Here is a 23,835-nt window from a genome sequence, read left to right as displayed (position 1 = left end):
CTGACAGAATGGCTCCTGGGGAACAGTGAGCCAGTGCAAGATATTACTACAGCACAATGAGTGCACTGTAATGGGCCAGTGCTGAGCCTTGGAAAATCACAGCGCCCCACAAAGACATAGGTAAATATTTGATGCACTCTAATGAGGCCGTTAAATAGAAACTGCAGATAAAGCACAGACAACATCTTTACATTAAATTAAAGTGTTTTTTTTATATCAAAAAGGACGAGAGATTTTGGAATGTTACAATGCACATTAAATAAGTGAAACATCAAATTAAAAAAATCAGTTTGGTGGACAGTATTTACAACATACTTACAACATATACAATGTATATGATACACCTGTGATTTTAAGGCTTAATATGCAATTCAAAAAACAAGAGTGCAGGTGCTGCCAAGTCAATGTATATGTGCAAAAGATTTCTTGAAAAAGCGCACCAAGATGGTTAACAACAAATACAGTTAAATTATGTTAAGGCTTAGAATTGTATCGTAAGAATAACTGAACACAAGGCAATAACCCAAACACACACGAAGGACTGTGTTATAAAGCTCAAGTCACAAATTTAGCCTATTCTTTCAAATGAACCTTTCTCAATCATTCCTCTCTGTGAGAGTACAGTGGGAAACTCAGGGAGCTTATAAACATGTGTAAAATTAAGTTATTTATAAAGTAGGCAACATATTCTATTCACAAGAGGTAGTAGTTCAGCTGGATATTCAAGACAGTTTAATGTAATGCGCATCAGTTTAGCACAGGTGTGCCACTCGCTTTTCGCAGAGCTCATTACACCGTGCAGACGACAAATCCTTCACAGCTGGCTGTACTTCCCTCTGCAATGCAAAATGTGTTTGTATAATCTGTCTATCCTGTCCTGGAGAACAGCGGCGTGCTCGTCTGAGAGAAACCCCAGTTCCAGGGACAAAGGCTCGCTGTCTCTGTAGAGCTCCAGCAGCCTTTTCCTGGAGTCTCTGCGCTTGTGCAGCTCCGCCACGCGCTGCGTTGTCCTTTTTCTGAACACACACACCGAGCTCAGCACTGTGCTGTGATATTTCTCCCACATGTTCAACACCCGGAACCCGTGCACCAGCCCGGCCTCGTTGTCTATAAACAGAAGGTCACCGCGCGGCGTCTTGAGGAGGTTGTTCGTGTCCCTCTCCATTACGCGCGAGTCCCACTGCAGGCTGAACAGATTACTGACCAGCCTGTCGAAGTTCGCAGTCAGGTAGTCCAACACGATCAGGTCGGTCCACTGCATCAGCTCCAGCAGCTCCGCCGTCGTCTTGTTCCGGAGCTCGAGCAGCACAGGATGCAGCCCGTTGCTCTCCGGTCTGAGCGGCGCAGGTGTGACCACCCCCGTCAGGTTGGAGACCCACTTAGTGAGAGAAACCACGGCTCCATCACTCCACTGTAAACCGTCTATCCGCGCCCTCACAGCATCCCATTGTTCGCTGTCACCGCTCAGCTGGGACAGTATGAGAGGAGGCAGGTTTGTGATGCCGAGCAAACTGGCAAGGTAATAAGTCAAAGTTTCCCCTTGCACCTGATCCGCGTTAATTCCGTAACGCACACACGCTTTGGTCCCGTCTGCAAAAGTAGCGAGCTGGTTCGATATCCTGCCGCATCCGGGCTCCAGCTTCACTACCCGGTGTGCCCTGGCTCTCTCTCTCCACGCCTGAGCATATTCCTCTGTGAATTGCTCGGGGAGTAGCTCCTCAAGCCATTCACTCCAAAAGATCCCATCCTCCACCAGGGAGCCCAACTTGACCGGGCCCTCCCGCCGCGCTGACCTCTTGTTATCCCCATTCACATGGTAATCTGGACTTCCTGCAGAGACGGTTTGATCAGTGAGGTTGTGCGCCTCAAGTCTGCCCCCCAAGCGCGGTCTTTGTGCCACTGGCACGGCGAGCAATGCTCTGAAAGTTTTTGTGGAGAGGTCCGTTGGGAGACCTTGGTGTAAGGACCCTGAGAACCTGCGTTTGTGTCGCTCCAAACGGCTCTCCAATGCGCTCCAGACATAGAAAACACTTGCAAGGGCGCACAGAAACAGCAGAGCGAATAAGTTTGCTGTAACAGCCCTCATAGTGAAGACCACCTTTCCCCCTCCCGAGACCCACAAATGTCCAGAAGGTTTGGGGTGGCAAAAAAAAGAACAAGAGAGACAATTTTCCACGATCCACTGTTTAGGTTTGAGCTGTGCGCCCCGTGTACCGCACACCTCCCAAGCCGAGATCAGAGGGTCTCCGAAACAGTGTGAATCTCATCTCCCGTCCTGCCCAGGCGCCTTCTCATTCCCCTCCTCTGCGGGAAACCGAGCGAGCGTTTCGGATCACCGCGTCGCACATCCTCTGTTAAAAACGTCCTCTATTAAAGCCCGCTGTAGTCCAATAGCGGCTTTCTGTCCGTGTTCACCTCCCCGCTCCTCATCCTCCCTTCTGTCTCCGCCGGGCGCTGGGTGAGTTTGATTTGTGGTGCTGTCGGCTCGCAAAGAGACACTAGGCGGGGGGGACACGTGACTCCAGTCTCGAGATGGTGGGCGGATCGTGGGAAGGAGGGTTCAGAGAGGAGAGGAGCAAGTGCACCGCGTTGCGTTTTGTGAGTGTGTGTGTGTGCATGATGTGAGAGGATTGTGTGGTATTGGCAAATGTAGCCATTATAATAATTGAAACCTTGTGCAAAAAAATACTTTGGAAATAATGTAACCATTTTCAACAAATTCTATTCGGTGCCTGCACACAAAGTGGAATATCTGTGTTAGTAGTGAGACAAATACAGCCTGGTTGAATTTGGTTTGGTTTGGTCTACCCATATTAGTGGACAATATAAATCTCCCTTTTTTAAAATTGTATTCTATCTCTAATTTATGACCCTATGACGTCATTATGGATCAAAAGAAGTAGTATAAAATCACCAGCATACTGTTTTCTTTGGGGTTAGAATGTTAAAGAGTTTTTTGATGGTATTCTCAGAGGAGTCGTTGCCATGTACCCAATTTAAGGAACCTATTGGAAAACTTTAATGTGATCACAGGAACTGTTGATATCTATCCCATGATCATTCCGGTGCCGCAGACTTAAGACAAAAAGCTCCAGAAACAAACAAGTAAAAAGTGAACCACAAAGGAACGTGTTTGGGTGGCACAGCCATTCATTTAACAAATAGGTATGCATTGGATTAATAACTGTGATTAGGTACATTTTTAGAGCCCCACATTGAATTACTTCAGAACTTTCATTTCATAGTCATTACTTATAAAAGGCAATTTTCTCCAACAAAAATATATGAATGCTGATTAGGACTTTAAGACAGCACGATATAGCGTCTTTAGACCTAGCAATGACCTGGCATTTCCTCCTTTACTAGGATGTAGTTTTATATGGTTAAAAATGTATTTCTAGAAAACTCCAGATTTGCCTAACTTGTACGACATATTTTGCTTATCAATAGAATTTTCCTTACTAAATAAAGTTTGGTAAAATCAACAGTGAAGTTACTTCCTTTCTTGCATTAATCTTCAGTTCAAACTTTGCCTTTCATTAAACTCTGATGCTCACAAAATGTCCAAAATCCTGGGATCTTACAGAGCGTAAACCCACCTTTCACTGTCATCAGCAGTAAGAGTTAGCTCCCTCATCACATCTTTAATACAAATACCTTGTTTCAATGTTTGATAGTTCATGCCCCTGCTTGGTATTCTTGGCACCCTTTTTTCCATTTCTGCTGCTAAATATTGGATCATTTCCTGCTCACACCCAGGGCAAACTAAAGTCAGCTGCTTGCTTCATCCTTGTCCTATGCTTTTGTTAAACAAAGTGTAACACGCATGCATACAAACTCCTTATGCGCATCTCCCTCATTAAATGATCTTCATTAGCATCCCCCCACACGCTTTACTATTCCACTCAGGCACTCACTTTGTATCTTGAACCTTGGTTTTGCAAATCAAATTAATTGGGTCATTTTTATAGCAACATTCTGCCATGCTAAATTGCCTGAGTCGAAAGAGACAGCAGCAGACAAGAATAGTCAATTACACCCAGTAAACTAGAAGTCTACTAATCTATGCATTTAGCGCCTGGAGCCCTCAAACACTTATTTTTATGCTGATATTCGTACTTGATTTAAAACGTGACGAGACATATAAACATACAAGATGATTTTCTGTGGTATATCTTTGAATGTCTAACAACACACAGGGCTAGACTGAAGACAGCGTCTTGCAGACAGGCAGGAGGAATGATCCTGATTTGGTCGTATTGCACATGTAGCTCGTGCACTTCTTTTTTGCCATGTTGGGTGTTTTTGGGTTTGTTTGGCATCAGCAGACTGATTTGTTCAATTCCCAGCCTTTGTTTGATTCTGCAGTGCAGATTGACAGCGGAGGCAGAGCAGTGGGAACATATATTCCCCAGTTTTGCACGAGGAGAGAGAACAGCACTTACAAGTCCAAGAGGCTTTCAGGAAGGATATGTGTAGTGGTGCATGGCTGGGCTTGTTTTTCTTTTTTAATGGAAGACAAAAGAGTGGGTCCTTACAGAGGTGGGATTTTTCCATCTGGTGTGAAGAACTGTTTAAAACCCATTATCCTTCACAAATTAGCTGTGTCTTAGAAAATCAGACACTAAAGAGACTTTTTTTTAAACTTCACCCCACAGCCCCCAACCAACACATCTCTCAGCTTATAACCAAGGTTACATAGATGACTAGAGAATATATCAAGAATATATCTCACATAAATCTCCAATCTCCTAACAGTGAAAACAAAAAACAAAAATGCCTGCAACAAACTAAAGGATATTTCGTCATATTAACTCAAACTCTACAGTCTGCCAGTTATAGTCCAGCTAGCTTCTCTGGGTTGGTTTATTCCCCAAGTCTCCATGCTCTACAAAATTCCTCTTCTCATACAAATTCAATTTTCCTGTGTGTAGTGTGTATTCATTTATTTTTTCCAGCGAAAAACACAGAGCCATATCTTTTATTATCCAAGACCCCATACTAGATCTTTCTGGTTTCTCCAAGTGAAGTCCAAACATCTGTTTAGATCGCAGAGGCACATATGAATAAATATGACTTCTTCCTCTCTTCATGTTAGATCTGTAGGATACAGCTCCAAAATAACAGCCATAGCCCACTAAAGAGACATTAAAACTTACACGTATCAACAGATAGAGAAATAATCCTCAAGTATTTTAAGATTGACTCAATATGTAAAAAACCTGCTTCACTTTGGTTTACTCCCCTCCACTTTCACTTTAAAGCTGTAAGGTCTAGACATAGGAAATGAAGACGGCTTAAGTGCATTGTTGGAATTCATTCTGATGTGTGTTGCTTTTAAGGAGTGTGGGGTAACTATCACTTACTGGCTCAGTCTGCAGCAGCTCGACTCACGGTGTCCCTTTTCCCTGAGCACAAGTGCGGGCATGTTCTCATATCAAACCTATCTGTTTCTTGCCATGTGTTATCTGCAGGTCAGGCAACCTCTGAACCCCCCCCCCCCCTCCCCACTCCCTCCTGCTGCATTCCTCGTTCTGCTTTCCTCGTAAATCCCAGAGCAGTCCCAAGAGGGCCGTAACACCGGGAACGCCTTTCTCCAGCAGTTATGGCTGTCCGTGGTCAAACGCTTGCAGTGACACAAGAGAACCCCAGACCGTCTGTCATGCTGTCCACAGTGAAACCATCACCGGGCCATCTGACCACGCCGCAGCTGTGACACGATCTCTGCCTCTCTGCGTGGTGCCCGTCTGAATGTGAAGATTCACGTAAAGAGGCAAAGGAGACAGAAAAGGGACGGTGGGGGGGACAGAGGAAGAGAAAGTGCAGCGGGCTTCTGTCACTTCCCTCATAGTCTAAGGTTAGTTCACGCTGAGCACTAACTCATAGGTCCCCTGACACTTTGCAGCACTCTGTTCCCTGGACTGAATAATGAATGTGCGGGGCTTCCATTAGCGTTGAAAGCTATGATTATTTCACAGGGCCCGACAATTACTCATGCTAAGGGATTCAGGGACGGGGCGGGTGGGGGGTGGCTCCATTGGGATGAATTCATCGTCTCCTGGTCTTGTGTGTGTGACGACGAGATCTGTGTGAGTGCTCTTTGGACATGCATGTTCTCATTTGCAATTATTCTTTAAAATAGTGAGCGGAGCAGATAATAAGACGGAGGTCTAGTGATTAGATTTGATATTCTAGTGGTGTGTATGTACGCACGTACTGTCAGTACCTGCTTGGAATCCATGAACTGGCATATTGCCATCTGTTCTTGAAGCCCACTATGTGCGACTCTCTGCTCAGAAGGCTAGAATTTTGGCTGTGTGTAGCTTTCAGTTGAAGACGCACCATTGCATGAAACTATACAGAGAATGATAACCACCATTGACTGAGACATGGTCAGGGTCTGCACTTATCTTCGCCCTTATCTCCAGTAAAGAAATAGTGCAAAAATTGCAGAAAAATCTACCTGACAGTCAGCGCACTGCTTTTTAAAATTCATTTAGAAGGTGCAAACCCTAGGAGATAACACGGGGGGGAATTCTCAGCCATGGTGTTTCTAGGACCATCCAGTTTTTCAAGGAAACAGCAGCCCCCCTCCTTGTTTCATCCAGGCAGAAACCGGGGCCTCAAAGGCTGAAAGCAGAAACAAGCAGCCCAGGCAGCATCAAACTGAAACTGTTGCTACACGAAGCGATTGGCTGCACCACTGGGACCCAAACATGGCACACAGCCAGCAAAGTGCTGCCCTTTTTTCACCAGTTACCGCGGGTTCATTTGCATTGCCTTAGCCAATTTCCTGAAAGGCAGGCTAAAGGTTTTTTTTTTTAGCAAAGACTGGTCAGTTGGTAGTCGCTAATGAATGAGTTTGTGTTAATGAATGCTGAAATACTCTGTCAGCCATGGAGGGGGAGTCCGAAGGCTTGGCTTATTGATGTACTGTACTCCCTATCTCCATCTGGTTTGCACGCCGCAGCAGTTAAAAGGGGGGGATTTAAAAGCCGCCATTGAAATTCAGTGCTACACAAGGGAGACCCTCTTATATGAGTGAAATCAGGAAGGGAAGACGGCGATGTACTGTGGAGCCACTCGATTAAAGAATCAGTGTCCAATCTCCTGGATTACACCCCCTGACCTGCCACGCCAAATCCCCTATTAAACAAGAAGTCAAGAATTGAATTCTTTTGACTTTCTCCGTCTGCTAACTGGCTTATTGACTCGAGCACGCTCAGTGCCTCGTGGTGTGGTTTGCCTTTAAACTGGCTAAAAAAAGAGCTTAAGAACATCTGATAATTATTAGCAAAGTCATGACATTCAAAGCCCTGGTGTTTGTTTTTTTTCCGTCTGCAGATAAAATGCACCGCATGAAATGGTTTGGCTCCTCGTCTGGTGAGGGTCACACGGTCAGTTAAGATTAGAGATGGTGCTTGAATGTCCTACTAATGTTTCAGCGCAACATTTAGCAGCTCCGAGTTTAATAGCTGAGGAGTGTGAAGCGTTGCTCTCATCACATCACAACTGAAATTGAATCTTCTGAATGTGCGAGGGAGGAGAGCTGCGGTTTTGCAAGCATCTTCTGTCTCAACTCTTTTCCACCCTTTCCAGATTTCCAACTAGGTTGAGCAACCACTAATCATTTAGCCATTTCAGCACATGGTAGTGTCTCAGAATGAGAGCAGTGGGAGATCAGTCACATTCCTTTGAACAGATGCATGGGGATGGCTGTTTCAGCATGATTTATTCTAGCCAAATCTTCAGATTAGCCATTCTTTCAGCACCATACTTTGCTATCATACAGTGTTGTTAACTACTAGGCTTAATCCACTTGCTTTCTAAAACTAGTGCTAAAAATAAAGTCTCTAAGGCACAATATACAGTCTGTTTTCACAAGAACAGTCAGTGCAATATTAATATTTATTTGCCATATGGGGCATGCTGCTCACTCATGCAAGTTGACCAGAAACTGTAGAACCAGTGATCCCATCTTGATATGCTACTTCGATGAAAGCTGGACATTAATTCACAGACTGACAACTCAGGCGGTGGTAGTTATAATTTACAGATCTGTTGTGATCTTAATATCATATGACATAAAAACACAACCATAGAGAGTACCTTTCTTGAATTAAAATCAGTTGATTACACTAATTTCTGTATAAGAACCCATAGGCTATTATGTAATGACAGTATAGCCTTTGGGAGCAACTTTTCAGGGCTTCAGTGCTAGCTGGTGTTTAGCTATAAATGACCTCCAGTTTGGTTACTGTTAGTACATTGCCTTTGCTTAGAGTTGGACTAGTGGTCGGAGAAGCAAGAGTGGAGTATGAAGTTACTGCTGATGCATCACTTATCGCCACACTGACTCGTTTTCCTTATAAAACCAATGCCTATGCCCAGAAATGCTATTGTACAAAACCATAGACTGTAATAACTAGTGGACAGAATCCCTCAGCCTCCTTTCGTTAAACCGGATGAGGCCAGAATATCATGGTGATGGCTGACATACTGAAAATTTGCAACCAGTCTGCGCAGTCGGGATCACCTGGAAGAGCCACACGTCACTAGCACTACGCTTCAGCTAATGAGAAAACATGTTTAACTGACCGATAAAAAGTCAAAGATCTCTCAGGTGAGTACAGTCCAAAACGGAACAGATTCTTGAGTTGGTTTGAAGCAGAATCTCACAGTTGAGGAAGTTCAATCACTTTTGTATCAGCGTTCACAACGTTTTCTTTCCCCCATTCTGCTGTACTCTGCTAATCTGTTGCACACAGCACCGCAGAAGCGACTTTCGTCATCAAAGCTGTTTATCATTCAAATTTATAGCATTTTATAGCATTAAATAACTAATTAACAAGAAAATTCTCAGACAAAAAGACGACTTGAACAAAAAAAGGCATGAAAACAACTAACTGTCATGATACTGGGGTTTGAAAAAAATTGGATCTGACGTGCATTTTGATTTAAGATTTGACCCATCTGTTATCATTGCAGAGGAGGGGTTGATGACCTATAATGCAGCCAGTCAGCAGGGGGAGCTCTTTATTGCAGTGATTACAGATTTGTAGTTCTAGGCCGACATTGTTAAGATTACATTGCAAAGTTGTTTTGTTATATCCAAAAAAGTGCTGCATGATTTTGGTCAACTTGTAACTTGTAATGTTAGAAACCAAGTTTTTCTTTGGGGTAGAACTTGCTTATCTTTTGTTTGTCATTCCTTACTGTACATGTTACTTTTTATGAGTTAAAATGTGTTGTTAACCATATTTCAAAACCCGTTTCAAAGATCAACCATATTTTTTGTTTCGGTGGAATTTGTTGCTTCCATGTCTTTGACACCTGCAGTACGTGACGGTTACAATGATCCCTTTTTAAAAAATCTTATTATGAAAAAAAAAAAGATAGATCATTGTTACCAGGCAGCATCTGAGAAAGTTTCAGTTGAACCCTCACATTCTCCCTCAGAGCTGCACTCTCTCTCTCTCTCTCCAGATCCTCTGCAGTGGCTAAAGTGGTGCTGGAAGGGGAAGCCAGAATACTGGACACAAAAATGACCTCTTGGCATTTTGACCTTTTTGCTACCCACGAGGCTGGTAGTGTTGACAGGACCCTGGTGGGGGAAGGGTAAACAAACGAGCCACATGGAAAAGAACTCCAGGAAGCCGCAAGCCAGCAAGTAAAACAAAAACACAGAGAAACTTTCTTCATAGCCACTCAATCCAGATTTGCATGAAATACAGACAATACGGGTTGCCTGAATGCTCCTTAATTTCACAATAGTAAAACTTGATTCAAAGAATTTTTGAAGCCTTTTATCTGATATATTTTTTCTTTTCTATTCGTTCTTTGCCACTCGTATGCTTTGAATTTTGGTAATTTCTCTAAACTGCTGCATAAATAACAACATCCTGCTTGTTGTTCTCAGCTTAAAGGTAGTACGAGTGTATCCATCATTTAAACTCCTGGAATGGAGCCATTTGAATTGGCTTTAATTCACTGGAAGTCTGACAGTTAAGGTGTGATCATTTGTGCCTGTGGCATTGTGGAACGACCCGTTTCCACAGGCCTTGATGTTGAGTATATTTTACTTGCCTATGCTTCACTGGTGCCTGGAATCTCTAATGCAGCATGTAGACGCTCGCCACTTATAGATTCGCGTCCCACAGGACAGGTCTGTATCACTGTTGGCTGTCAACGCATACATTATGCCGTTTAAGCAGGAATGATCACTGCTATTAACAACAAAGCAGCCCAAATTGAATAATTAAATGTGGTGGGTAGTGGCTGTGGCTTGTTGCTGATAAAAGAAGGGAGTGGAGCATTGATCAAAGCCCAGCTGTGGGAATATAAATAATAAAAAAGATCAGAGTGATTAGTTTAGGTGCCCACCGCCAGTTTGATGCCTCCTATTTACATTCCTCTCCCACTGAGATACTCCCTGTGCTCAAGTAGATTTCACTTTGCTGCTTGCAATCACAAATCAATATGTTCCATAACAGATGGAAGTGGGAGGGATGGGATGGACTCTGTGTGAAATCCAAGAACATGATGTGCTGCAGAATAGAGTTTTTCTTTTTCTTCTTCTCCTCCCTGGTCCATTCAGGGGTTTTTTTTGTGATTCTGCGGCAGAAGTCACCAGAAATCAAGACAAACTGTCTCGTCCACTCCACATCTGTCTTTGAGTCTTAACAGGCTACTTGAGATTCTTGTCATGTCTGCCTTGAATGATGCTTTATGGATTGGTAGACTCTGACTCCCTCTAGAGGGAGTGAGGATTAAAAACAGGTAACAAACAACAACATGCCTCTTCCCATAATCACTCCCATTTACTTTTTAATATATGATTGATCATTTAGCTTTCCCTAAACGTCACATTTTTAATTAGCAGGATCAAGACGGAACATTTGAACATTTGAAGTAGTCGCATTTAGAAAATCTTGATGGCAAATTTCCCCTTCCGGTCCCACAAATAAATTGATGGAAGGTGAATAGACATTTAAAGGTGAATGTCACTGCAGTTACCCCACAGTGGATGCTCCATACCGTGTCCTGTTTCATATCTAACGAGAGGTTTTTCATCAGTATGAGCAGTACATGATGAAAGAGTTCTGTAAGGGGGAACTTATCAGAGTCAGAAACACATCCTCAACTATCAGGAGGATTTATCAGTTATTTCTGAACACGCTGCGATCTTGGAACTACATGTTTTGATCAAAGATCATATATTTTCTTCACAGTTTTGGATGTGACTTGAGCGTTAGATCAGATTAGTGATTCTCTCTTTGACATTTGTACTAATTTAATCCAGGCATTTCAACATCATGACTTCTCCTCTGCAAAGGGTCAGAATGAGTAATGAAAATGTCAAGACGATCAAAGGCTTTTAGTATTCACTTTATCTTTAACAAAATTGTGAAATACCAACCAGAATAACAAATACAGAGCTTATTATTTTAATAGGGCACATTTTTCCAAATGTATTAACAGTTTCAAAGAGCTTCCACTCTCTCTGTTCAAGTCTAGTTAAATTTTCCGGTATGTTTTCTCACTATGTGATGGAGACATTTGTGGCCGAAGGCACTTTTCACTTGTTTGTCCGACACCCACTCCTTTGACTGAAATATCCAGACATGTCAGAAGGAATGTCTTCAAATTTGGCATAGACGTACACCCAAGACTCAAGGATGAACAGATTGTATTTTGTTGGCTTAATATCAAGGTCACTGAGATGCCCCTCAAGAAATTGTGCCAATAACTCAATAATTAATATGCTTATTAAGACACAATTTCACAAGAATGTCAATTAGTATTGACCTCAACTTCACCTCGACATCATAACAACCTGGAAAAACTCTTTATTGGCAATTATTTCTGTACTGACCGTGTAATCTCAGGAGCACAAGAGGGAGGAACATCAGTTTTGGCACATCTGTCCACATGTGCCTCCAAGGATTTACTGATAAGAATTTGATGGTCAGAAGTCAAATCAGTGTGCAAAACATCTGGAGTGAATTTAATTAGACACTTTTATTTTTTAAACAGTCTCTGATGATGGTGGACAATCGCACCTCCCTCCCCTCTTCCTCTCTTCATACAGTATTTCAAATATATATGTTGACCTCATTCCCCCCCAACCACAGACATTATGTTCATACAGCAAGTTTTATTAACCCCCAGATGACGAGCTAGCAGATTTTTAGTTTTTTTGATCGCTAATTTGAGAACTTCCTGTAGTTATGCAAAACAGCCAATACTGTATGTGTCTCACCACTCGGATCATTCTGCATGTACTCATGCCACAGTCTCCTTTTATGCCGAGTCTTTTAAAAAGTAACCAGTGGACACTTCTTCAACATCATCCTCTGGAACATCTGCACCAAAAGGATAAGTAAGAGAGGAATTTTGTTGTTTTGCTCCACAATGAGCTACTCCTGTGTCAGACATGCTCTAGAGCTTAACTCCTCATCTGGAGAAGAATCAACAGCCGGAGCTGCGAGAGCAACCATGGATGGAGGAGATGGAGCAGGAAGAGAAACTACTGGCAATAAAGCCATATTGTTACAATTCACCGTGAAACTGTCAGCTAACTCTACCTAAGATGGAAAATGACTTTAAATCCTCAGCAAACTCATCACCCAAGATGAGAGAGATACACAGTTCATGTAAAGCTTTGGAGTGACTCCAACTACTATACAATCTTTACCAAATCAGAGTCAAGGTCAACGGCTTGCATTGTTACCTTCACCAACTGCATACCAAACCCCCTCACCGACGCATCAGAGTCAGCTGAGTATCGTTCTAACAATGTCAAACCCTTTCAGGAGGACCAACAGTAAGGCTGCACTGTCTCAGGATGGTGAAGTCCTCCCCTGACAGAAAAACAAAACCTTGTGATAAAAGTAGTATAAACATCAAGGTCAGTGTGAACAGAGGGTTGCTGACTATGCAGTATTTCTGGTGAGAGATGACCTGCTTTTGGAGTTTCATTTCTTTTATGCAGGGAAAAACATTGATCCATGGTGTGGCCAAACTTCTTACAGTAAAAAAAGGCTGGCCTGTCTTGAGCGTCTTCACATTCTTTACTGTTAGGCTCCATCTCCCCTTGAGAGTTTGATTTGACCTTAAAAGCAACAGATTTGGTAACAGGAGCCTGATGTTCCAAGGCCGAGTGAATCTCTTCAAAACTGTCCCTGTGTGTAAGTGCTTACTTTTCAGCTAGGACAGCTGCGTTAGACACAGCAGATACTTTCTGTTGATTGAAAGAAGGGATTTTATCGGCCACACAGTTTTAAATCATGAGTTTGTCACAGTGGCTTTTGTTTTAAATAATCTTGCCAAAAACTCTTCAATATATATTGAACTTCATTGTCATGAGCAGATATCGAGAACTGACCTGAATAAACCAGAAAAAAGGGATGGGCTACCACAAAAGCACTGATATACTGAGCAAATATAAAAACAGTAAGCAGTGGCATCCAAAAACCTGTGCACATTAGTACAAAAACACACAAAAGACAGGAGTTATTCAAACAAAAGGAAACAAAGCAAAGCAACAATGCACCAAGTCAAGCTACAGAATAACACTTTGGAAGAAACAAAGTTATTATGACAGTTTGCCAACACAAGGAACTAGCTTAACTAGGAACTAACTGCTAAGAAAAAATGTGCACCGCTACAACGCTGAGGCAAAACACAACAAGCCATCAGCACTCTACGGGCCACAGAGCTTTAAAGAAAGTCTACAAAAACACAACGCTGGTGTCAAAAAAAAACGTGTTTGTAAAAGACGACCCTCCACATATATTATGGCCTCTCCAACAAAAACCAAGGTTTTAAATGTGGAGATTGAAACAAATGTAAAGAGGTGTGCCACACAAGATTTAACGATTAAACCCACAAGCTTTATTTGAACTTAAACCTCAAAGTATTCAAAGGAGTACTAAAGGAGCGGGAGACCCTGCCCAGAATGAGCAAAAGATGCGCTCTGGGCCACCCCTGCAATGGGCCGTCATATCGGCACCTCCCCCTAAACACGAACCACCAGCAATCTCCAGCCCAGAGGTAATAACAAAGCGCAGCAATCTTAGACATGAATGGGAAAAGACGCCAACACCTGCTTGAGGGGGAAACTAAGGTAATGAGGATGCAAAAAATGCTCCTCACAACATTTTATCCAGTGTGCTGTGTCCACAACTCAGCACTCCCTGACACTTTAAATCACCTCCTTCTCCCTGAGCGCTAATTGCACTCAGGTGCGCAGAGGGAGACAGGAGAGACAGAAAGAGAGAGAGGGCTGCACGTAATGCTGCAAACACTGAGTTGGTGGAGGCATGCAACATTAAGACAGTTATTCAAGTTTCTTTATGAATACATCTCCTCTTCTCTGTGTTTCTGTCTGTCCTTTATATACACACACAGTCTCCCTAGTAGTCTATAATTTAGTTTCAAACCCAGACATTCTAAATGCAGCTAGCACAACAGGCTTGTGTCTATATGTTAATTTAAAATGTGGTTGCATTTAAATCCAACGTAATAAAGACTCCTCAAAGTGGAAGAAAAATTCTTCAGTTTTGATTTACACAGAATTCAGACTGCTGTCCAAACTGCTTGACTTGCATGTCAGAGTGGCTTGTCTGACATGTCAATGTGACTCATATGTAAAGAGGTCAGTGAGAGAGCCACAGAGAGAGAGAGAACTGCTGCTTTCTTACATAGAATGTAAAAAGACCACAAGCAATTTGCTGCGTTATACCCCAGAGGTCTTAAACGCCAAAAACCTTCTATTTTCTGAGACTGCCATGGCCTATGCATTACTGTGTGGTTTGTTTTGTGGTTAGGACTTTTGCCCACTGTCCCAAACATTTCTGTGTTTCCAAGTTTGGCCACAAGAGGCTGCTGTACACATACATGCGCTCTTGAAGAATTTAGGCTTAAAGAACAAGTGTCACAGTGTTGTATGTATAGCTTGTGCTGTGTTTCTTTTGGTAGTGGTAGTGGGAGCAACATAAAGGACAAGATAGTGGCTTGAAAACTGAAAGGCAGGGAACAAAACCATTGTTTTTCATTTATTGAGCTTGAAATCAATTATTTCTTTCACACAAATCCTGAGACTACAAAAGTACACTTTTTGTCCTCCCTCATATTTGCTTTATTCTATTATTCCATGTTTTTCCTAGAGTTGTCAATCCATTTGTTCTCTTGACTTCATGTCAATGATTTGAGTTTAATTAGTTCCTTTAGGGGGAAAACAATCCTCAAATACTAATGTATGGCATCCTGTGGGATCCAAGTCAAAGACATGGCATTCTGCCCATAACTGTTATGTAACTCTTTGTTTAGCTCATGTTTGCCATGGGATCTAATTAAATGTAGCAAACACAATAAGAGCCGTGGGGGGGGGGCATCTCTGTCTGTCATTCATTTTGAAGGTGACAGGCAGAGATGCAGCACAAACAGATTTGTCTGTGTTTTAACACTATTTAGTTTTACACTTTATGCAAATGAACTGTAACTATGTTTTATTATTTTTAGCAAATTCTGGGGCCGTTTTTCTCCTGAGGTAAGACATGGTAGTAGCGGAGGAAGCAACAGAGTCCGCTTTACGATGCTGTATTGAGAATATTTGCCTTTATATCCATGCTTCATGTAGTTCAACAGAATCACACTATCAACAAAAGAGCGGACTACAACATACCGGCAAACAGAAAAGATAATGCATCCGTTTAATTATGTGCATGAGATCGTAGCGGTTGCATGCATACACTCTATGCACAGTGCAGCAGTCACAGGATATAAACGTCACTCCCTCCTCCTACTGTCTGTGCGGAAAAAACACTAGGGGACTGGCTGAAAAAACTGTGGGTGAAGTCCGAACAAAATATTTGGCTGTGTGCGTTCACACTTAAAGCTCCTCCGGCAAATTTCAGGAGTTTCTCAGGAGTTTTGAAAAGAAGTGTGAAAGACCTATAAGATTGTGTCAGTACCTGAAACATAAATTTAAGGAGTTATTTTATTTACACAATTTGTTAGCTTTGTTTCAAGACTGATTTTTGCAAACAAGGACATTATTTTAATAACTCATATTGTTTGTGGTTTTATTGCAACGAATATATTGTTCTTCTCACTGACAAAAATGCTGTTATTGTGAATGTGTGACACATGATCTCAATATTTCATTTATATCCCCTTGATTTGCCTTTAGGCGATGCTAAATTATGTTTGGCAGCGCAGTAAAGGATGCCCCCTCGGATCTATTGTTATTATCATGACTGCAGAGCAACAAACACTCCCATAAAACAAAATCCAAAAATTGATGCGACTGTAAATACAAACAGCAGATCAAGTATCGAGAGGGTGGAGCTGCACGTCCGCACCCTACATGCTGACATCCTGCACAATGAGCCTGATCTCTCTCCTGTTTGTTTTCCACGGTAAGCCTCATTAAGAGGCTCAGCTCTACATAACCGTGAATTCCTGCTGTCAAGTGTTCCATTCCTCCACACAAAATGCCACTTACGTCCCAGAGAACATGCTGAGATCACTTGCTCCTCTCTGGAGACTCATTGAGAGCTCATAACCAATAGAAACGAATAACAAAACAGAGAGGGCTAAAGTAGTGCTTTCACACTTGCACATGACTCCTGGAAAACTCCTGAAGTTTTTCAGGGTGAGCTCCCTATGTGAATGATTTCTGCAGAATGTTTCACACAGACCCTTTTCTGGAGTTTCTCCTGACAGTCCCCGAGTATTTTTTCCTGCAGAAAGTCAGAGAGAGCTGATGTGGGAACGCAGCAGGATATAATCAGGAGAAATCACCTCGAGCGAGTGGGATGGGGTGGCGATGTTCCCTGCCATTCCTTGCACATTCATAGACTGTCTGCACGTGACATGTGTGATCTCCGTGCACATTATTAAAGTGCTACATGATGTTTTCTGTTCATCATTATGTTACTCTTCAGTATGGGCTTTGTTGCCTCGTCTGCCACTTTCGCGTCATTCTCTTGCGTCATATCTTGCCTCAGGAGGACCCCCCCCCTCCCCCCCCTGCTGTCTGACAGGGGATAGTCTCCTGCTGTGAGGTGCAAACGTGAACAACCACATCAACAAGTTTCAGGGGCAGCCCTCCCAAAATAGTCTCGAAATGTTCAGGAGTGCATTATGTGAAAACAGTTTAAGTAACAATGCTGGAGAAGAAAAGGAAACTGGAGCGTTTAGGTGACGTGCTGTTCAAAGTTGGTTTTCTGTTAATTGGCTGTGGTTGGCTGTTTTTCACTTTAACAGAGCTTAATATGTCCAATTCTGGTTCCTCACACTGACCTCACTCAGACCAACCCTTTTCTGAATTTTCTTTATTTCTCTGAGCCACTTATTTCCACCACAGTGGCACAGCTTTAGTGCTCCATACTAACACTGACAGGAAGGGAACAAAGGAAAAAGATGACCAAAACAGAAACCTTGTTGCCATGTTAAACCAAAACAAAACCTCCCTAGTGAGGCAGATGTCTGGTCCATTGTGAACGTGGCTGTTCTTAAGTACCAATGGCACATTAAGGGAAGCTGTATGGTAAGCGCATGGATGAAGGGAAGGAAATTAAATTGTCTAATGAATACACTGCGTCTCATGGCTCCTGTTTTGGAACCCGGAGCAGATGGAAAGTCTCCTCATCTCTCCTGCATACCTTCTACCTCTGTTTCCTTCCGTGTCCTTCTGATGTTTCCATTATAAGTTTTTTTTTTTTTTTAATCCCAGTGTGGTTCCATCTTTCCTCTTCCAAGAATGGAGCTTGGTCAGCAATTACTCACGGAGCGTCCAGTGCTGCTGCTTTAGGCTCCAGCTGATCTTCCCCCTTCAGTGATTTAAATTTTGCAGCTTTGCTGCTCTCATGAGCGCCTGTTTTAGACCTCACAGCTGGAGTCTGCAGTCTCCCTATAAACTTGGAAGTGCAAGATAAGATATATTATCTTGAGAGACTTTTGGATGATGCTATGAGACAAATTTTAGACAAATCCCACTCCGAGTATTGAAGGAGAGGAAGATTAAAATGAAATATAGCAGGTGCCCAGTTTGTATTAAAGGTCAACCCCTTTTTTATTAGACAAAGTTTCATATTAAATAAGTAAGCTGAGTTCAAGCCTTAAAATCTTGATTTAACGATTACAATTGTAGGAATATATGTAATTATTTTTCTAAAGTTTGCAAATACTGGCTCATTTTACATCTGGCTTTGCATAGATTTGCACAAAAAAGCCTGGATCAGTGGACTTCTCACATATGCTGCAATGTGGATGAAGTTGTTTCCCATTAAAATAAGTTGTTTCCTATTAAAGCATTCTTTTTTTCTCTCTCGTAAGGATCAGATCGGTTCTGAGAAAAAAAGCTCATATTTCCCTTAGAAGTTCCTGATTGCAGATATTCAGAAGGTTTCTATTATACTGTGACTACATGCACTAGAGACTAACTCGACTATAGAATCTGCCTCGAGGTACATATGGAAGAGGTCATGCTTCATGTTGGATATTATATGGGTGTGGAGCTCTTTAGGTTACACATATATATTGCATATCCTCATATATGCACACTGAATCTCTAGCATCCTATCTATAGATGCCTTTGATGGGTGGTATACTAATCTTGACTTTAATGTGGCTCCCTGCTGCTGCAATCTCCTGCACATGGACCTTGTGCTATGGGATTAACTGGGTGAAATCTAAGTCTTTATCATTTGCAGCTTGCTGAACCACAGCTGTGTGGAGACAGATTTAGAGCATCATACCAAGTAACACGTAAATGCATTTGACCTGACTGTTTGATGAAAGACAGGCAGGGACAATTTGGTGTAGGTTGATGTGAGCCAAAACTGTGTTAGATGTTTCTAACTAGATTATATGAACATTATAAGAGACTGCTTTGGAATCTAGAATTGCATGTGCAGCAGTAATAAAATGAAATGCAATTCTTGAGGCCATTTATCTAATGTAATCTCTCATGACATACCTATAGGCATGTATGAAATGTCCAAATGGGGATTATTTGCATGCAAGGGAATGGGCTTCATGTAAACAGGGCCAGAAAGCTCAGGCACACATCCTGAAGCAAACTCATGTGCACTAACTCATCTTCTAGTAAAATCAAGCTAATTTGGCCTAATTTTCTCTATCATAAAGTGAATATTATGTCACTATCACCATCTGTCTTACCTCTCTTTGTTCCCTCCTTAAAGGCATGGGTGTAATTAAGGAAAAATACCCACGAGGTAGAAAGTACAGACAGATCTCCGTCCCTCTTTGGGGACAGATAATTATGCATAAACACAGTGGCTGTTCAGAGAGTTAGCCTTAAAAGACTTCATCACAGCATCTTCATAAGTGCAGTGTTCTCTTTAGAGTGCAGCGCTTAAATGAGAGCATATTTGGCATTTGGTCCGACAGTGTCCTGCTCCATTAGGTTACTTAACTGCACCTCGTCATGGCTCTGTGCTCTTGGCAACGGTCGGTGTCAGCTTTGCTTAAAAGCTGTTTAAGGCGCCCGTCTTACCTGTGAAGCAGGCGGCCTACTTTCCATCCACCACATCTAAGAGAGACGGCCATGATACAGCGAAACAGTTTGCTTTTAAGGGGAAAAAAAGTGCTCGTGTTTACTCCCTGTCCACTCTGTAACCATAGCAATGGGCTGAATGTGATGCCGTGATTTGATCATTAATATTAAAACCACATGGCTCCAATGTCAGACACCTTCATTTTTTCTGACCCCATGAGATGTCTTGGGCCTCCATCACCACAAAAACATGTTAGACCATTAATGATTTACTGATTAGACAACATTTCTGGACAGATCTTGCTTTAAAATCTAGTTCTAAGGAACCTTGTGTAACCAAAGTGCAGTCAACAGTAGATGTCATTAAGTGTAATGACTCCCAGGTAATTTGTTGTGCCCCTATTGCATCGCCTCCTTCATGTGCGAGGTAATGAGATTTTCCTGTGCACTGTGGGCACTGAGCCCATTGTCCATGACCAACCGCAGTCACTGTGGTGCCAACTGAGAAGCCTCTATAATGCAACCCAGGATGAGACTCGATCTGTGGGGCGTGAGAAAATGTTTCCCTGCAGGAGTCTTTGCTACAGTAATGATAAATGAAGACATGGAGCAGGGTCTGTTTTTTCCTGGCAAGGTGACAATAACCAAAAAGACTCCTGTAGAGCAAAACATTTAAATAACAGCAGGCAACATGACAGTAGATTATTATGCTTGATGATAAATTTATTATGTAGCAGCTATCGTGAGACATCGATGTTCAGTGAAAAACATGTATCTCAACTTTTTTGTCATTTTCAGTTTTCTCTAAAAACAGAATTTGTAACATCCATTTAGGACCAAACTTTTAGGAAACAGATATTTGTGTAGTTAAGAGCACAAAGTAAAAGGATCACATGATCCTGTAAATTAGCAAAATATAATAGTTGGAAAAGACAAAAAAAATGTAAACAAGAACAATAATCATTTTCTAAACTGAGGCGTATTCTATCAAGACAGATTCATGAAATCCTGGCTTTCTTGAGCTCCACTGAGGAACTTTTGGTTTGCGTCTAATTTGGAGCCATCAATGAATAAAACAGCACCTTGAATTTCTTTGTTGATCCTGTCCTGAACATACACAGATGTAGTGTTTTCTGACAAAATATAATCACATCCTGCTTTCTTTTAAAAGTCAAATGTATCACTCACAGTGCATCTTCACTGTGAAAAGTGCAAGAATAAGTATGATTACTTAAATGTCAAGTTGAATTTTGAGTGGAAATATGTTGATCTGTCACCTTGCTCATATTTTGTGCGAAGAAATAATGACCGGCGCCATGAGTCCAAGTCTGACACCTATACCCTGTGGCAATCGTTAGAGGCATTTAAATTAACTATAGCAGTCAATGTCAATGACGGTCTTGTGTGCTTCTGTAGGTCATATATAGTAGAGGCATCAATACCGACCCTATGGCTCTTAGTTGCCACCGCAACAAGAAAAGCATTGCCACATTCTTTTTGTGCAAGCTAGCCAGTTAGTGACGGCAACCTATTCTAATCTACCTTACCCCATGGGCCACAAGAGCCAGGACATCATCGGGGTTGTCACATGGGAACCTCCCTTCACCGGTGTTCAGCCCAATTAGTCTCACGAGACCTTTGGGAGGCAAGACAGTGTGCTCCGGCGTCCCAGAGCCCACCCCCTTCCACTCTCACCTCCCATCATACCCCAAAGGCAGAACTTATTTTTCTTAACTACCCAACCACATGACCATCAGAGAGCTCACAGCATTGCCAAACTCAGCAGACCCAGGCTCCATACATGTAAGCTCCAGATAGTGACAATGCCAATACTACCCACCCAACCACACGGCCCCTAGGTGGTCCCCACAACTTGACTGATGGGCAGTAAGAGCCATGACATCACCAGGGTTGTCAAGTGGAAACCTCAGTTCACTGGTTTTTCATCCATGAAGAACAAAAACCCTCCTTATTTTAGCTTTTCCAACACAGTTTCTTGTTTTTTTTTCTCTAAAAATCAACTCTAATGGGTTGCTGATGCACTTCTTCAAGCCTGAAAAGAGTTCACCTCGATCAGACACAGCTGAATTGGGTTTGTGACACAGATTTAGCCTTAATTAAAAGGCCATGTTGATATAAGCACAACTCTTTCAAGTAGGAACAGTACCACCAGCCCATCCCTTTGGATTTACTGAAGTTTTAGCATATTGTACATTTAGTTATGAAAGCTCTGTAAGTAGTTTGCCTTTTGTTTGAGAAAAATATCCCACATTTTAAGCTAAACAATCCATTTAAACGGGAATAAAAAAATCATTGTAAACCTTTTTCATACATGTAATACAATTTAAGATTTATGCCGTCTCCTCTTTCTTTTGACAGATTGCACTGCAGCTGTGGTTTCTCTGAAAATACGAAACCAGTATTCACATTTACCTAAAAGCCTTGGGTTTCACATAATAAACCATTAGGCATCTGGACAAACAGAAGGGAGGTGTTGAAAGGTGGAGGGGAAGCACAACACAGCAGACAATATTTCCTTCACCCCCTCTCTTTTTTGATTTGCCTTTTTTCCTCCCACTCTCCTTCCAACCCCCCGCCTTGTCTTTATTCCTCGACTTCCTTCATAAACTTTCTCGATGTCAGCGATTCCCTACCAAACACATGCACATAGACGGACTGAAACACTGCACACATGCTCCTCCTTTGGTCTAAACCCTGCTGATTTAGGCAACTGTCAGTGATATTTGATTCTCCTGCTCTGAGTCTTTTGATCCGTTCTCTCTGTTAGCTCTTGCATGTAGCTTTTAGTTTCAGTGAGGAAAAAACAACAAATGAATCAATTCCAGCGCTATTTCCAGCTGAAATAAAATACACCCTGAAGATCATCATGACTAACAAGCTTTGTATGAAGAGAACGTATCTTAGAGCAAATGTATTCTGCTGTTATTTAAACTTTGAATTTGTTTGACCAATTTTTATTCCAAAATAAGATAAACAACATTGTCAGTGATTGTTGACCATTGAAGTTGTTGACGAATATATATCTTTCCCAAAGCTAATAGATTCAACAAATGAGCTATGGCCTTTTCATAATTGAGCCTTGAAAGCAGTGGTAGATGTGTCACTGCTAGGGGTTGAAGTTTGTCAGCCCTCGGGGGCCCCTTTCTGGTCTAGGGCCCCAAGCAGTTGCCAAGCGGCGCAAGTTATGTTAAACTGTAGCAAAGAGATGAACAGCGAGTTCAACCTGGACTATATCAGTGGGGATGGCTAAAGCACGATGAGTCAGGCTGTGAAAGCGGGTGCAGAGCTGGAGCTCATTAGCCCCAGAGCTAGCATTAGCTCCAGGCATCCCGCAGCTGCAGCACAAGAACCCCCTCTTAGCTGTCTCATCCCCGAAGTCAAAATCACGGTCGGACTCGCTTTTATCTCCGATGTTATTCTGTGCCATTCAATGATACAACTACAAACTATCTGTACCTGTCTCTCTTACTCTCTTCCTTAAATAAACAGCTCCACAGAGCATCCCTACAGCACTTCTGTTGTGAAGGCTGGACTTTCAGCATTTCTGTATTTGCAGTTGTTTTCTGAATATGTATGTTTTTTCACTTGTTTCGTTTCTGTATTTGCAGCGCGTTTGATGTTAATGCAGTTGTTTTGCCTTTTTTCGGTGTTTTTCAACCGTTCAACCGCATTTGTTTTGGGAGTTTGCATTTGAATGTGCAGCGTTTCTGAATACGCTGCATGTTTTTCTAAATGTGCGCTCTTTTGGACTTATGCTAAGCTAAACTAACAGCATAATCACAGTCTGTGCAAGAAAGCACTACAGTGTCTTTGAATAATTACAGTTGTTGTTTTCTTCAAAATAGAAAACAATTCATCTCACTTTATTATTGACTAGACTGGATTGTTTCACTAATATTTAGGGCAACACACAGCTGGTTTTTTTTCAGCTTATGAAGGTGTGGACTTCAATAACACAGTTCCACACATTTTTTAGTCATGAGCTTGAAAGCAGTAAAGTCGTAAGTCATAAATTCTATCACCACATTATTGGTCTTGACAGTGTAACAGGCTCATACAATATTTCCCTTCATTGTGTATATATGTGTGTACGTGTGTGTGCGTGTGTGTGCGTGTGTGTGCGTGCCTGCGTGTGAGTGAGACTGTAATGACTTAGGCATAAAAACGCTGGAGCCTGCATTCATTCACAAGCAGTGACGTCGTCCTCTGAGCAGAGTTAGGGGAGTTTTTGGGAGACCACTGCAAGTGGAAATCCTTTGCGAGGCTGGGCTGTAACCTGAACCCAA

General features: G+C 42.2%; 1 protein-coding gene across 1 annotated transcript; it reads right to left on the bottom strand.

Moving 5' to 3' along the window:
- Positions 1 to 186: 186 nt before the first annotated feature.
- On the bottom strand, positions 187 to 2,490 carry fjx1 (four-jointed box kinase 1). Its single transcript, XM_020642296.3, has one exon. It carries the CDS (start codon positions 2,084 to 2,086, stop codon positions 815 to 817), a length of 1,272 nt encoding a protein of 423 aa, XP_020497952.1. The 5' UTR covers positions 2,087 to 2,490; the 3' UTR covers positions 187 to 814.
- Between the last annotated feature and the right edge of the window lie 21,345 nt (positions 2,491 to 23,835).

The sequence above is a fragment of the Labrus bergylta genome, chromosome 7 (genome assembly GCF_963930695.1).
Source record: "Labrus bergylta chromosome 7, fLabBer1.1, whole genome shotgun sequence".
NCBI lineage: Eukaryota > Metazoa > Chordata > Actinopteri > Labriformes > Labridae > Labrus > Labrus bergylta.
This window is presented reverse-complemented; position numbering and strand designations above follow the sequence as displayed.

What these genes read in the sequence shown, in the direction of transcription:
- fjx1 (XM_020642296.3), bottom strand. Translation starts at nt 2,086, where the DNA reads ATGAGGGCTGTTACAGCAAACTTATTCGCTCTGCTGTTTCTGTGCGCC.